The sequence below is a fragment of the Panulirus ornatus genome, chromosome 7 (genome assembly GCF_036320965.1).
Source record: "Panulirus ornatus isolate Po-2019 chromosome 7, ASM3632096v1, whole genome shotgun sequence".
NCBI lineage: Eukaryota > Metazoa > Arthropoda > Malacostraca > Decapoda > Palinuridae > Panulirus > Panulirus ornatus.
The window spans coordinates 6576942-6594090 of record NC_092230.1 but is presented as its reverse complement, the minus strand read 5'-3'; the positions used below and the strand labels follow the sequence as shown (position 1 = coordinate 6594090).

General features: G+C 39.3%; 1 protein-coding gene across 1 annotated transcript in view; it reads right to left on the bottom strand.

Moving 5' to 3' along the window:
- scu (hydroxysteroid 17-beta dehydrogenase 10) overlaps positions 1-16341 on the bottom strand; it is a 34382-nt gene extending 18041 nt beyond the window's left edge. Inside the window, exons 1-2 of the mRNA XM_071663199.1 lie at positions 16185-16341; positions 5342-5506 (exon numbers count right to left, since the gene is read on the bottom strand). Of these exons, the coding sequence (XP_071519300.1) occupies positions 5342-5506; positions 16185-16193 (174 nt within the window). The 5' untranslated portion in view covers positions 16194-16341. The remainder of the gene's footprint in view (positions 1-5341; positions 5507-16184) is intronic.
- Positions 16342-17149: the final 808 nt, after the last annotated feature.

Here is a 17149-nt window from a genome sequence, read left to right as displayed (position 1 = left end):
CAAGAGAATATATGTGTCGGTGGTGGAGGGAACGAGAAGTGGGAGACCAAATTGGAGGTGGAAAGATGGAGTGAAAAAGATTTTGTGTGATCGGGGCCTGAACATGCAGGAGGGTGAAAGGAGGGCAAGGAATAGAGTGAATTGGATCGATGTGGTATACCGGGGTTGACGTGCTGTCAGTGGATTGAATCAGGGCATGTGAAGCGTCTGGGGTAAACCATGGAAAGCTGTGTAGGTATGTATATTTGCATGTGTGGATGTATGTATATACATGTGTATGGGGGTGGGTTGGGCCATTTCTTTCGTCTGTTTCCTTGCGCTACCTCGCAAACGCGGGAGACAGCGACAAAGCAAAAAAAAAAAAAAAATATGTATATGTCTGCGTATGTTTGGGGTTGTTAGGGAGGTGAATGCAAGAGTTTTGAAGAGAGGGGCAAGTATGCAGTCTGTTGTGGATGAGAGAGCTTGGTGGCTGATTCGGGTGAGAAACTGCAGAAGCTGGAGACTGAGTCTGGTAAAGTGTGTGAAAGAAGAAAGTTAGAGTAAATGTGAATAAGAGCAAGGTTATTAGGTACAGTAGGGTTGAGGGACAAGTCATTGGGAGGTAAGTTTGAATGGAGAAAAACTGGAGAAAGTGAAGTGTTTTAGATATCTGGGAGTGGATTTGGCAGCAGATGGAACCATAGAAGCAGAAGTGAATCATAGGGTGGCAGAGGGGGCAAAAGTTCTGGGAGCACTGAAAAATGTGTGGAAGTCGAAAAGACCATCTTGGAAAGCAAAAATGGGTATGTTTGAAGGAATAGTGGTTCCGACAATGTTATATGGTTGTGAGGTGTGGGCTATAGATAGAGTTGTGTGGAGGAGGGTGGATGTGCTAGAAATGAGATGTCTGAGGACAATATGTTGTGTGAGGTGGTTTGATCGAGTAAGCAATGAAAGGGTAAGAGAGATGTGTGGAAATAAAAAGAGTGTGGTCGACAGAGCAGAAGAGGGTGTTTTGAAATGGTTTGGTCACATGAAGAGAATGAGTGAGGAGAGATTGACAAAGAGGATATATATGTCGGAGGTGGAGAGAACGAGGAGAAGTGGGAGACCAAATTGAAGGTGGAAAGATGGAGTGAAAAAGATTCTGAGCGATCGGGGCCTTAACATGCAGGAGGGTGAAAGGCGTGCGTGGAATAGAGTGAATTGGAGCGATGTGGTATACTGGAGTCGACGTGCTGTCAATGGATTGAACCAGGGCATGTGAAGCGTCTGGGGTAAACCATGGAAAATTCTGTGGGGCCTGGATGTGGAAAGGGAGCTGTGGTTTCGGTGCATTATACATGAGAGGTAGAGACTGAGTGTGAACGAATGTGGCCTTTGTTGTCTTTGCCTGGCGCTACCTCGTGCACATGCTGGGGGAGGGGGTTGTCATTTCATGTGTGGCAGGGAGGCGACGGGAATGAATTAGGGGAAACTGTATGAATTATGTGCATGAGTATATATGTATATGTCTGTGTGTGTATATGTATGTATACGCTGAGATGCATACATATGTATATATGTGTGTGTGGACATGTATGTATATACATGTGTATGTGGGTGGGTTGGGCCATTCTTTCCTGTGTTTCCTTGCGCTACCGCGGTAATGCGGGAGACAACGACAAAGTTAATAAATAAATAAAATATAATGCATATGTATGTATACATTGAAATGTGTAGGTATGTATACATGAGTGTATGAGCATGTATGTATATACATGTGTATGTGGGTGGGTTGGGCCATTCTTTCGTCTGTTTCCTTGCGCTACCTAGCTAACGTGAGAGACAGCAACAAAGTATAACAATGGGCGTTTATGTATAGTTATGTGTATGCGAGTGGATGGGCCATTCTTTGTCTGTTTCCTGGCGCTACCTCACTGATGTGGGAAACAGTGATTATGTATTATGGGGCCTGGATGTGGAAAGGGAGCTGTGGTTTTAGTGCACTACACATGACAGATAGAGACTGAGTGTGAACGAATGTGGCCTTTTTTGTCTTTTCCTGGTGCTACCTCGCTGGAGGGGTAGAGGGGGATGCCATTTCATGTGTGGTGGGGTGGGATGGATGAAAGCAGCAAGTATGAATATGTACATGTGTATATATGTTTATGTCTGTGTATGTATATGTGTGTGCATGGATGTTTATGTATATACATGTGTATGTGGGTGGGTTGGGCCATTCCTAGTGTTTTCTTGCGCTACCTCGCTGACACAGGAGATAGTGATAAAGTATAATAATGATAACAATAATAATTCAAATAATAATAATAATGATAATAATAATAATAATAATAATAATAATAATAATAATAATAATGTTAGAAACATTGTTGTATGGCAGCCATACAATGTTGTATGGCTGCGAGGCGTGAGCTATGGATAGAGTTGTGCGCAGGAGGGTGGATGTGCTGGAAATGAGATGTTTGAGGACAATATGTGGTGTGAGGTGGTTTGATCGAGTAAGTAATGTAAGGGTAAGAGAGATGTGTGGAAATAAAAAGAGTGTGGTTGAGAGAGCAGAAGAGGGTGTTTTGAAATGGTTTGGTCACATGGAGAGAATGAGTGAGGAAAGATTGACCAAGAGGATATATGTGTCAGAGGTGGAGGGAACGAGGAGAAGTGGAAGACCAAATTGGAGGTGGAAAGATGGAGTGAAAAAGATTTTGAGTGATCGGGGCCTGAACATGCAGGAGGGTGAAAGGCGTGCAAGGAATAGAGTGAATTGGAACGATGTGGTATACCGAGGTTGACGTGCTGTTAATGGATTGAACCAGGGCATGTGAAGCGTCTGGGGTAAACCATGGAAAGTTGTGGGGCCTGGATGTGGAAAGGGAGCTGTGGTTTCGGTGCATTATTACATGACAGCTAGAGACTGAGTGTGAACAAATGTGGCCTTTGATGTCTTTTCCTATTGCTACCTCACACACATGAGGGGGTAGGGGGTTGTTATTCCATGTGTGGCGAGGTGGCGATGGGAATAAATAAAGGCAGACAGTATGAATTATGTACATGTGTATATATGTTTATGTCTGTGTGTGTATATATATGTGTACATTGGGATGTATAGGTATGTATATTTGCGTGTGTGGACGTGTATGTATATATGTGGGTGGGTTGGGCCATTCTTTCGTCTGTTTCCTTGCGCTACCTTGCTAACGCGGGAGAAAGCAAGAAGGCAAAATAAAATAAATGAATAAGTAATAATAATAATAATAATAATTATTGGTTGGTAAGGTTATTTAATGTATGTATGACTCATGGTGAGGTGCCTGAGGATTGGCGGAATGCGTGCATAGTGCCATTGTACAAAGGCAAAGGGGATAAGAGTGAGTGCTCAAATTACAGAGGTATAAGTTTGTTGAGTATTCCTGGTAAATTATATGGGAGGGTATTGATTGAGAGGGTGAAGGCATGTACAGAGCATCAGATTGGGGAAGAGCAGTGCGGTTTCAGAAGTGGTAGAGGATGTGTGGATCAGGTGTTTGCTTTGAAGAATGTATGTGAGAAATACTTAGAAAAGCAAATGGATTTGTATGTAGCATTTATGGATCTGGAGAAGGCATATGATAGAGTTGATAGAGATGCTCTGTGGAAGGTATTAAGAATATATGGTGTGGGAGGCAAGTTGTTAGAAGCAGTGAAAAGTTTTTATCGAGGATGTAAGGCATGTGTACGTGTAGGAAGAGAGGAAAGTGATTGGTTCTCAGTGAATGTAGGTTTGCGGCAGGGGTGTGTGATGTCTCCATGGTTGTTTAATTTGTTTATGGATGGGGTTGTAAAGGAGGTAAATGCAAGAGTCCTGGAAAGAGGGGCAAGTATGAAGTCTGTTGGGGATGAGAGAGCTTGGGAAGTGAGTCAGTTGTTGTTCGCTGATGATACAGCGCTGGTGGCTGATTCATGTGAGAAACTGCAGAAGCTGGTGACTGAGTTTGGTAAAGTGTGTGGAAGAAGAAAGTTGAGAGTAAATGTGAATAAGAGCAAGGTTATTAGGTACAGTAGGGGTGAGGGTCAAGCCAATTGGGAGGTGAGTTTGAATGGAGAAAAACTGGAGGAAGTGAAGTGTTTTAGATATCTGGGAGTGGATCTGTCAGCGGATGGAACCATGGAAGCGGAAGTGGATCATAGGGTGGGGGAGGGGGCGAAAATTTTGGGAGCCTTGAAAAATGTGTGGAAGTCGAGAACATTATCTCGGAAAGCAAAAATGGGTATGTTTGAGGGAATAGTGGTTCCAACAATGTTGTATGGTTGCGAGGCGTGGGCTATGGATAGAGATGTGCGCAGGAGGATGGATGTGCTGGAAATGAGATGTTTGAGGACAATGTGTGGTGTGAGGTGGTTTGATCGAGTAAGTAACGTAAGGGTAAGAGAGATGTGTGGAAATAAAAAGAGCGTGGTTGAGAGAGCAGAAGAGGGTGTTTTGAAATGGTTTGGGCACATGGAGAGAATGAGTGAGGAGAGATTGACCAAGAGGATATATGTGTCGGAGGTGGAGGGAACGAGGAGAAGAGGGAGACCAAATTGGAGGTGGAAAGATGGAGTGAAAAAGATTTTGTGTGATCGGGGCCTGAACATGCAGGAGGGTGAAAGGAGGGCAAGGAATAGAGTGAATTGGAGTCATGTGGTATACAGGGGTTGACGTGCTGTCAGTGGATTGAATCAAGGCATGTGAAGCGTCTGGGGTAAACCATGGAAAGCTGTGTAGGTATGTATATTTGCGTGTGTGGACGTGTGTATGTACATGTGTATGGGGGGGGGGGGTTGGGCCATTTCTTTCGTCTGTTTCCTTGCGCTACCTCGCAAACGCGGGAGACAGCGACAAAGTATAAAAAAAAAAAAAAAAAAAAAAAAAAAAAAAAAAAAAAAATAATTATAAAAATATCATATGCTAATGGGCAATGAGAGACAACAGACATCAAATGGTAACAAGAGGATGGTGTGAATTATACGAAATAGCTTACTTGAGAACAAAAGATTTGGTAGGATAAAGATAAAGATATAAAGACATGTTTTGATTGAAAGATAAATTACACATAAAAATATTCCAAACAATATGGGGAATTATCCTCCAAAACTTTGAAATTTTGCAGCATATTACTGAGAAACAATGTCAAGCATGTCCCAGAGAACAAAACTTCACTCTTGCCCTTCATTCTTAAATCCAGATTTCATAAGGTAACGCTGAACAGCATAACCCCTAATGCCAAAATCTGCTTCTGTAAGTCTTCAATTACTATGGACCTTTTAAATGTATTCATGTCTCAGATTTACAATAAGTTGTACAAAGTCATTTAACAATGCAACTAAAACTATCATTTACATCAGTTGGAGCAAAGACAGCATGGTCTCCTAATTCCTCAGCAACTTTGGCTCCCTGTGACGTAGAAAGGTCGCAGATGACAGCCCGGCCCCCTTCACGGATGATCCTCTCTACAGTGGCTCGTCCAAGACCAGATGCTCCACCAGTCACAAGTGATACTACACCCTGAAGATTTAAAGATACACCACACATTAAATCTTATGACTAGCTTTCCGAAGATTTAAGTACAAGAAAAAGCAAATCTGTTATAAGGTTCAGCTGTGATAAAGAAACAGCTATGAGGCTACATGCCTATGCCTCACTTCAAAAATCAGAGATATCAGCCAAAATAAATGAAAAAGATTGAATTGAAAAACACTGTAAGGTATTCCACAGAGAGTTCATAGATGATTAATCCTTCGATACAATGAATGAAAAGGAATTCAGTGCTTGTGGAATATCAATATCAAATTCATTAACCTATATTTCCTTAAGAATGCTTAAGGGAAAATGAACGATAAAACATCTGTGTCTCTGTTAAACACTAATGAGACTATAACTGTAATAATATATTTCATACATCATATGATCTTACAAGTCTAAAATTAGTTTACAAAATCTGTGGTTCAGGTGACGAGGGATAAGTGAAAGGCAAGAAAAGATATAATCATAAAAGGAAAGGCATTACACATGACAGATAGAGAATGGATGTGGGCAAATGAGGCCTTTTCTTTGTCTCTTCTTGGTGCTACTTCACCAATGTGGGGGAAACAGTGAACAAGCAAGAAAAAAAGGAAAGGAAAGGTGGAAAAGGAGAGTAACAAAGTTGGTTTCTGAATTCAATATCCTATGTATTACAACCAAGGTTTAGAGATTGCCCAAGGTCAAGTTGTGGACCTCTATCAGATAATACACTAACTTCAGACAGAATTCTGTTAGAGTACTGTAGTAAAGAAAATTACCATATCAATAATCAAAAAGACAATTTATTCTACAGAATACAATGCAAACTTAATGCTACCCCAAATGAACCTTCATTTAATCGGGTAAATGCACGGAGAGAATATGTTAATGACTTTTTACCTGTGAAGTTAGAATTTTTGTCTGTTAATCAGATTAGGTAAACAAACACAAATCCACTTACAGATTACTTTCTTGATTATTTGTACAATCTACATGAAGCTCTTTTCCTCTCAGTTACTCATAAGGAAGTACAGCATACTAATATATACCAAACTAAGCTAAATGGGCAGTTTAAGCTTTTTGAGTAAGACGGAGATTTAAGGCAAATGGGCAACCTCTTTTAATTTCAGTGTCATGTAGTCACTATACGTGAAGGCAACAGAGGAGAGCCCTAGGTCAATACACATGAGTACATGGTAAAGGCAGATAACAGGAGATCTGATGGTCAATGACAAATCATTTAACATACCATTGTACCAATATTGGGACATGGGCTTTACCTAAATCTGCTTGAGAGTACACTAGAACAATTATCTGATAAACCTCACTGCAATGAGAATATATTACATTTAGTTCCAACTAACAAGGATCTTGTTAACAAAGGAAGTCAGTAAAAAGTTTGGTACAAGTGATCACCTGCAGATTGCTTTCGAGTAAACTTTCAACATTGCCTTAATGCTGGTAAACTTAAGTTGTAGAAAAATTCCAAATCTTAGACTTACAAATTCTAACAACATTCGTATCACTCTTGACGGGCAAACATGGGATGATATTATGAATAACAGTTTAAGCAAAATGTTCAAAACAAGGGAGGGAAATTTTGTGCATCACTAGTGGATGATCTTTTTCCAATGCAAAGCCAAAATGGTGGAACAATGACATATGGAGATCAAAGAGACCAATAACCAGCTTGATAAGCCAATTATTCAAGTCTGCATAGAGAAACTACAGACTTATTCATCACAGTAAACATCAGTATGAAGCGTATATTGCTGAAAATAACAAATGAAACCTAAGGGAATTTTATGGGTATGTTAGAAGTAAGCAAGTCATAATCCAGTCAAACAGTCTATAATAATTAATTGAAAATAATAATTTGGTTCACAACAACGAATAAATGACAAAGATTTTAACTGACTATATCTGTATTTGCAACTGAAGATAACAGCTTATGTCCCAAATCCAGTTCCAAAGATAAGAGAGGAAACCATTTTGCAACACATGAATATACGAGTTAAAGATATAGTATCTGCAGTCAGTGAAATGAAAATAAATAAAACAGCAGGCCTAGAAAAGATTAATCTTAGGACAGTGAAAAAGGTGAAAAATAAGATACTTTAATCCTCGAGTACTCTCTTCAATAAGTCACTTGCTACAAGGAAAATACCACAGGGATGGAAGCTTGCTAAAGTAACACCCATTTTCAAAAAGGGTAATAAAGAACTGCCCAGAAATTATTCCCCATTCAGCTTAATGTCTTTAGTTAGTAAACTAATGGAAATCATCCATCAGGGTGAGATTGTACACCATTTAGAGGATCAATACAAAATAAATGACTCAACACGGTTATTAACAAAACCATTCAAGTCTAACAATCTTGATTTCTTTAATGATATAATCAACACATATGATGACAGTAAAGCAGCAGATGTCATCTATCTTGATTTTCAAAAAGCATTCCATAAAGGTCCACATCAAAGGTTACTTAATAAAGCTAAGTCAAATGGTACAGATGACGATGTACTTCAGAAGTAAGGAAAATGATTAATTGCCCAATGTACATTAATGATACTGATAAAAGGTTGCACTCTTGAAATTCACAGACGATGTTAAATTGGAAAACAAATCTAAAACAGAAATTGAACATCTGCAGCTTCAAACAGACACAGGCAAACTGATGGACTGGGCTCATAGGTGGCAAATTAATTCTAATATCGATAAGTGTAAAAATCTACATGTCGGCAGTAAAAAATGAAAAGGCAAGCTACAGCATGAATTCTTTTGAACTGCAAAAGGTAAATGAGTTAAAAGAGTTGGGTGCAATAAAATCTGGTGACATAAAGCCAGGTAAACAATGCACAGAAGTAATGGTGAAAAAAATTCTTGGATTTATAGCTTGGGTTATCGAATATAAGTCCAGGTAATTATCCTTTCTCTTATCAAGTCATTCAAGCATCCCCATCTTGAATATTGAGTTCAGTTTTGGTCACCCAACTTGAGAAAAGACACAAATGGATAGATTACAGAGACGAGCTACCAAGGCGATTCCTGGACTGAGAAACAAAGCAACCGAGCTACCAAGATGATTCCTGGATTGAGAAACGAATACTATGAGAGCCAGTTAAACAACTTAAATCTATCTAGTTTAGAAAGAGAAGGTTAAGAGGTGATCTGATAAAGGAATTCAATATCATTAAAGGCTTCAATAATCTCAATCTAACAATTTACATAGGGACATATGCATCTGATTTCACTCCTAGTCATCGTCACAAATTAGAATAAGACAAAATATGTTTTCTTCAACAGGATTGCTAACAATCAGAATGATTTATCAAAATAGGCTCGATAAATGTTTCACCTTAAATGCATGACATTATTAGTGCATTCTTAGCTACAAGAAAACTTTATAATGTTTTTCTATCTTTAAAATGTATATATTTCAACTCTCATCACACTGACCTATGATTTTCATCTTGCTTCCAATAACACAAACAGCCTCAAAGGGACCCAGTAGTCTATTGCTGTTTGAATTTCTTTGTATTCTTTTTTCAATTATGGTAGGAATAGGCTAGTAAAGCAAAAAAACTCCTCCCTACCCATCAGCTCATCTGCCACAAAGAAAAAAAAAAAATGTAGTATGGGAAATACATCCAGCCATCCTAAGGTACTACAATTATTTGCATAAACTACATCTGAAGGTAGTTTATTTGTGTTCCACCAATATACAGGTAAAAACACTTGCCCAAATCGCTAATATATCTCCTTCCTATAATCTTCAAACTTTAATTTCTGGACAATGAATCTCTGTTTAAAATGAACAAATCCTCCAATGTTATTATACCAACATTAAATTCAAAAACAATTAGATCTCAGTGTCTGCACTTTTTAAGATAAAATAATATTAGGTCTTTGAGTCTTCCCTCATGATGCTAATTTCCGAGTGATGGCATTAGTCTGATTGTTGTTCTTTAATTCATCCTCATTTCCCTTCATCTTTGACCAGGTTTGGTGACCTAAACTGAAAAGTGTGTTCCAAGTGAGTTCTGACCAAATCATCAAAAAGTAAGAGTACATATATAAGCGAAGCTGTTTCTAGCTACACCTGTCGATGATGTTGACAAGACCTTTCACACAAAATTGCAAAAACAACCAATTACTGGAGAGGACAGTAACCACCTCTACTGTATACTTTAACAGTACTTTTTGTTCAGCAAAAGAGACTCTTTGAGCAGTTTCTAATTTTTTTTTGTTTTATATGCTGAAGGCTCCAGTCATGGACAAAAGGGCACATCAAGGCAGGGCCTTAATTGAAATATAGAGAGGCCTATGAAACAGGAAAAGAAAAGACAAGGGAAAGTATTTACACGTTTTAGAGGAAGTGAAAGAGCTGTCTTTTGAAATGTGGTAGGTCTTAAGTTATTGGGAACTATGAAAGAGTTCTTCAATTATAGGAGATTAACATCTAACAAATTCTTCAAACCCAGTCCATACTTTTTACAAGTAGCAATGAAAATTGCAATACGAGGAATAAAGACACACTGAAAAATATCCAATATTACTTGACAGGAAGAATACAGCTTCTTTTCTGTTGAAATTTCTAACTTATCAGCTTGAAAGCAAAATTTAAAATCTTCTAAGATTGCTTCCTATATAAACCCTCATGCACATGCACAAAAATTCTCATCACAGAAGATTACTAGTGGGTTTTCTATTTCAAGGGCAAGATTTAGAAAAACATTACATGCAGTAGTATGGACAACAGGTGCCTGTTTATGTTTTAATAATATGATACAGCGCTGGTGGCGGATTCATGTGAGAAACTGCAGAAGCTGGTGACGGAGTTTGGTAAAGTGTGTGGAAGAAGAAAGTTAAGAGTAAATGTCAATAAGAGCAAGGTTATTAGGTACAGTAGGGTTGAGGGTCAAGTCAATTGGGAGGTGAGTTTGAATGGTGAGAGGCTGGAGGAAGTGAAGTGTTTTAGATATCTGGGAGTGGATCTGTCAGCGGATGGAACCATGGAAGCGGAAGTGGATCATAGGGTGGGGGAGGGGGCGAAAATTTTGGGAGCCTTGAAAAATGTGTGGAATTCGAGAACATTATCCCGGAAAGCAAAAATGGGTATGTTTGAAGGAATAGTAGTTCCAACAATGTTGTATGGTTGCGAGGCGTGGGCTATGGATAGAGTTGTGCGTAGGAGGATGGATGTGCTGGAAATGAGATGTTTGAGGACAATGTGTGGTGAGAGGTGGTTTGATCGAGTAAGTAACGTAAGGGTAAGAGAGATGTGTGGAAATAAAAAGAGCGTGGTTGAGAGAGCAGAAGAGGGTGTTTTGAAGTGGTTTGGGCACATGGAGAGAATGAGTGAGGAAAGATTGACCAAGAGGATATATGTGTCGGAGGTGGAGGGAACGAGGAGAAGAGGGAGACCAAATTGGAGGTGGAAAGATGGAGTGAAAAGGATTTTGTGTGATCGGGGCCTGAACATGCAGGAGGGTGAAAGGAGGGCAAGGAATAGAGTGAATTGGAGCGATGTGGTATACAGGGGTTGACGTGCTGTCAGTGGATTGAATCAAGGCATGTGAAGCGTCTGGGGTAAACCATGGAAAGCTGTGTAGGTATGTATATTTGCGTGTGTGGACGTGTGTATGTACATGTGTATGGGGGGGGTTGGGCCATTTCTTTCGTCTGTTTCCTTGCGCTACCTCGCAAACGCGGGAGACAGCGACAAAGTATAAAAAAAAAAAAAAAAAAAAAAATATCCTTGTCAATATTGTCATAAACAAAATAACACTAGTTATATTTTCTTACTGCAATCCCATAGGAACTCTTAATACATTATAACAGAAAAGCTAATTGGTAATGGATTGACAGTAACAGTAATAAAGTATATTCTCAACTGAGGTTAAGACAAAGACAGTTGTGGAATTCAACCTGTAGTATTCAGATTAGCAAACCTAGTTCGCTTCCCCAACTCTGCAACCAATCAAATCTTCCAAGCAAATTTGCTGCTAATATTTACTAGCTCTAGCTCTTTTTATCAACTGTAATTTTATTGCAAATGAGAGTTGGGGTGAGAGAGTATCATTGAATTTTAAGGAGAATAAAAAGATGTTCTGGAAGGAGGTAAATAAAGTGTGTAAGACAAGGGAGCAAATGGGAACTTCAGTGAAAGGGGCTAATGGGGAGGTGATAACAAGTAGTTGTGATGTGAGAAGGAGATGGAGTGAGTATTTTGAAGGTTTGTTGAATGTGTTTGATGATAGAGTGGCAGATATAGGGTGTTCTGGTCGAGGTGGTATGCAAAGTGAGAGGGTTAGGGAAAATGATTTGGTAAACAGAGAAGAGATAGTAAAAGCTTTGCGGAAAATGAAAGCCGGCAAGGCAGCGGGTTTGGATGGTATTAGAGTGGAATTTATTAAAAAAGGGGGTGACTATATTGTTGACTAGTTGGTAAGGTTATTTAATGTATGTATGATTCATGGTGAAGTGCCTGAGGATTGGCAGAATGCTTGCATAGTGCCATTGTACAAAGAAAAAGGGTATAAGAGTGAGTGCTCAAATTACAGAGGTATAAGTTTGTCGAGTATTCCTCGTAAATCATATGGGAGGGTATTGATTGAGAGGGTGAAGGCATGTACAGAGCATCAGATTGGGGAAGAGCAGTGTGGTTTCAGAAGTGGTAGAGGATGTGTGGATCAGGTGTTTGCTTTGAAGAATGTATGTGAGAAATACTTAGAGAAGCAAATGGATTTGTATGTAGCATTTATGGATCTGGAGAAGGCATATGATAGAGTTGATAGAGATGCTCTGTGGAAGGTATTAAGAATATATGGTGTGGGAGGCAAGTTGTTAGAAGCAGTGAAAAGTTTTTATCGAGGATGTAAGGCATGTGTATGTGTAGGAAGAGAGGAAAGTGATTGGTTCTCAGTGAATGTAGGTTGCAGCAGGGGTGTGTGATGTCTCCATGGTTGTTTAATTTGTTTATGGATGGGGTTGTTAGGGAGGTGAATGCAAGAGTTTTGGAAAGAGGGGCAAGTATGCAGTCTGTTGTGGATGAGAGAGCTTGGGAAGTGAGTCAGTTGTTGTTCGCTGATGATACAGCGCTGGTGGCTGATTCATGTGAGAAACTGCACAAGCTGGTGACTGAGTTTGGTAAGGTGTGTGAAAGAAGAAAGTTGAGAGTAAATGTGAATAAGAGCAAGGTTATTAGGTACAGTATGGTTGAGGGTCAAGTCAATTGGGAGGTAAGTTTGAAGGGAGAAAAACTGGAGAAAGTGAAGTGTTTTAGATGTTTGGGAGTGGATTTGGCAGCGGATGGAACCATGGAAGCGGAAGTGAATCATAGGGTGGGGGAGGAAGCGAAAAATCCTGGGAGCCTTGAAAAATGTGTGGAAGTCGAGAACATTATCTCGGAAAGCAAAAATGGGTATGTTTGAAGGAATAGTGGTTCCAACAATGTTGTATGGTTGTGAGGCATGGGCTATGGATAAAGTTGTGCGGAGGAGGGTGGAAGTGCTGGAAATGAGAGGTCTGAGGACAATATGTGGTGTAATGTGGTTTGATCGAGTAAGTAATGTATGGGTAAGAGAGATGTGTGGTAATAAAAAGAGTTTGGTTGAGAGAGCAGAAGGTGTTTTGAAATGGTTTGGTCACATGGAGAGAATGAGTGAGGAAAGATTGACCAAGAGGATATATGTGTCAGAGGTGGAGGGAACGAGGAGAAGTGGAAGACCAAATTGGAGGTGGAAAGATGGAGTGAAAAAGATTTTGAGTGATCGGGGCCTGAACATGCAGGAGGGTGAAAGGCGTGCAAGGAATAGAGTGAATTGGAACGATGTGGTATACCAGGGTCGACGTGCTGTCAATGGATTGAACCAGGGCATGTGAAGTGTCTGGGGTAAACCATGGAAAGTTCTGTGGGGCCTGGATGTGGAAAGGGAACTGTGGTTTCGGTGCATTATTACATGACAGCTAGAGACTGAGTGTGAACGAATGGGGCCTTTGTTGTCTTTTCCTAGCGCTACCTCACACACATGAGGGGGGAGGGGGTTGTTATTCCATGTGTGGTGGGGTGGCGATGGGAATAAATAAAGGAAGACAGCATGCATTATGTACATGTGTATATATGGATATGTCTGTGTGTGTATATATATATGTATACGTTGAGATGTATAGGTATATATTTTTGCGTGTGTGGACGTGTATGTATATACATGTTTATGTGGGTGGGTTGGGCCATTCTTTCGTCTGTTTTCTTGCGCTACCTCGCTAACGCAAGAGACAGCGACAAAGCAAAACAACAAATTTTATTGCTAACATTTACTAGCTCTAGTTTTTTTTTATCCATTGTAATTCTACAATGTCCTTAAAAGAAATCATCACATGCATTTCCCAATATCTTTATCTCCTTAAAAAAATATTTTGTTTATATCAAGTTTCTCCTATCAGCAGGCCTAAACAATCATGACAACTGCTCAACATCCTTGGACAACAGAAGCAATAAAAGCCACTTGCTTTGCACTTTTTTTTTTAATTCCTACTGCTTTGATAAAAATTCCTTTGTAATTTTTTTTCTTAATTAGCAGGTGTGACCTAACACCACAAAACACATGCCCCCTCGTAGATAAACCACCAATCTCAACACTGTAGTACTCTGTGTCTCAATACCTGGTAATGCAATACACTAAATTATCAATGACGTATTTACAGTAACAAAGCACACATATTTTTGACAATAATTTCTTACTTTTCCTACAAAAAGCTTCAAACTGAATAAATGATCTTCCTACATGAGAGGCACTGACTGTCAAAGCAGCTGGAATTTAAAAAGAAAGGAAGCGGAAAACAGGTGAATTCTATTGCTACTACTGTTCAGTGAAAATGAGCGAATGTCATGACTGTTTATGCCGACAGATAAGAGAACTCAGGCTTAAACAAAATATTGTATAAAATGTTGGAATCATCCATTGTACAGTTAGAGGAGAAACAAGAACCAAAGGGAGTTGCTCTGTTAACAGGTGAGATGGTTATAATACCTTCAGAACGGAAAAGTGAAGGAAAGGAAGGGCAACAGTACGCCAGATCCCTAGCCTGAATAGCCTCAGAACATGAACAACTGAACTACAAATTGGAAAAGGAGGTCGTCTAGGAGGAAGTGGGGATAAATGCTTCCATTCCAGTGCCAATATCCTCTACTATGGGTTTGAAAGAGACAGTACTTTACCAAGGAAAGTCAAAAAAGAAGTTTCATAAGTTTTCCGGTCAACTCTATTGAGGTACCAATATTTACTTTTTGTTAAACACATTCCCTTTCTAGAAATTAACAGCCTAAAGCACGATAAGGTCAAACTTTAAACCTTTCCTAAGGTCAGGTGTGATACGTTTGAAGCTGAGCAAGGGATGCATCTGACCTCAGTGAATACCGCCTGCCACCACAGTTGTGCAGCACCTTATGGACATCTGGCCTACAAAAGTCTTAGTGTACAATATTTCTGCACAGACATATGAACTCAATAATCAGATATAACTATGTAGTAATATCAGAATGATACTTATAATTTTTGGGAGTCTTTTTTCATGGTTCTAGCAATTTTCAAGTAATATCATAAACCCTGAAATTTAAGTATTTTTTTCACATTTAGAGGCCACTCGTAATATAAAGCCCTTAATCTGTGCCTAAATCTGGCAGAGCAAGTGCTCTGTCATCATTAGCTAGCATTAAATGTACCGTGTCAGTTGAAGCATTAGGCGTACTAGATCAGTAGTAGATAGAGGTAAATGCAATGGGTCGGAAGAAGAATTATGTGTATTGGGCCGATAGTAGCTAGATTTAATGCATTCGGTCAGTAGAAGCATTAAGCGTACTGGGTTAGCAGTAGCTAGCAGTATACGTACTGGGTCAGTAGTAACTAGCAGTATACATACTGGGTCAGTAGAAGCATTTAGCGTACCGGGTCAGCAGTAGCTAGCAGTATACGTACTGGGTCAGTAGTAGCTAGCAGTATACGTACTCGGTCAGTAGAAGCATTAAGCATACTGGGTCAGCAGTAGCTAGCAGTATACGTACTGGGTCAGTAGTAGCTAGCAGTATATGTACTGGATCAGTAGAAGCATTAAGCGTACTGGGTCAGCAGTAGCTAGCAGTATACGTACTGGGTCAGTAGTAGCTAGCAGTATATGTACTGGATCAGTAGAAGCATTAAGCGTACTGGGTCATTAGTAGCTAGCAGTATACGTACTGGGTCAGCATTAAGTGTACTGGGTCAGTAGTAGCTAGCAGTATACATACTGAGTCAGTAGAAGTATTAAGCATACTGGGTCAGTAGAAGCATTAAGTGTACTGGGTCAGTAGTAGCCAGCAGGAAATGTACTGGGTCAGCAATCATACCAAGTGCACTAGGTCAGACCTAGCGACTGTGTACTGGGTCAGCAGTAATTAACACATTCCGTGTCCTGGGGTCAGAACTAATGGGCATACTAACTCTGCAATCATGAGTGTCGTGGACAGATCAGATATTCTACATCAATAATATATATATATATATTATATGCACAAGTGCCAGCGCCTCAGGGGGGTGTGCAACCACCCACCAGCCAAGTACCGGCTAAGCTGCTAAATGTTCACAACCGTCACTGGAGGACACCAAAGATAAGCTTACCTTCCTTAGCAAGGTCAACGTACCTTCAACATGGTGACGCTATGTATAGACGTATTAATTCATAGATACAGTAACAAATATAGTGTTACAACACGGACGTGAAATACTATCCTCACAACGTCACTTTGGCTACTGAGTTACTAAGGTGAACTTGTTTTGGTTCTTGGCCTTCTTGACACCAGGAGTCAGCAGATAATATCCTTAATTACATTTTTCCTTACCGACTTCTTGATATCATCGCCTTATCTTATCGTGATAATAGAACCTAGGTCTTAGATGATACAAAAATCATATCATCAACTGATAACATAAGAGTCATGAGATAACGTAGTCAAAAATTGTCAGGTACGAAATATCACTGGCAACTTTTGACCCTGTGCCAAAACACACACATTTTTCACTTTTCATATTTCTTATATAAACCATCTTATTTATCTTTTAATTTTCTACCGTTTTCAGACAGCCTTTCAATGAAATTTTGTTCATTTTATAGCAGGCTTTCTTTTCCCACTTTTTAACTTTTTTTCCCCACTTGTCATATTTCTTTTCCCACTTTTTAACTTTTTTTCCCCCACTTGTCATATTTCTTTTCCCACTTTTTAACATAATATTTCGTGTCATATGTCTTAAACTTCACTTTGATTTGTATTAGATTATGGTCCAACAGATCAAAGATTTGTTCATTCCCTTCTATCTGCATTCCTTCATATTCATTATACATTCTATTTACCAGAACATAATTCATTGTACTCTATTGTTTCTCCTACATTTATGCTCCTCCGTAATAATCTGGATCTTTATATGATATTATTAATTCATAATTATCCATCCAATCTAGTACATTCTGCCCATTATTCTTATTTTGCATTATACCTATGAAGCCAACACGTCCAATGAAATCTATATGACAGATCTTTTATATTCTTTATTTTTCGATTTCTTACTCCATCATTCATTGAAATGGACACCAGAACTTTATTTACGTTAA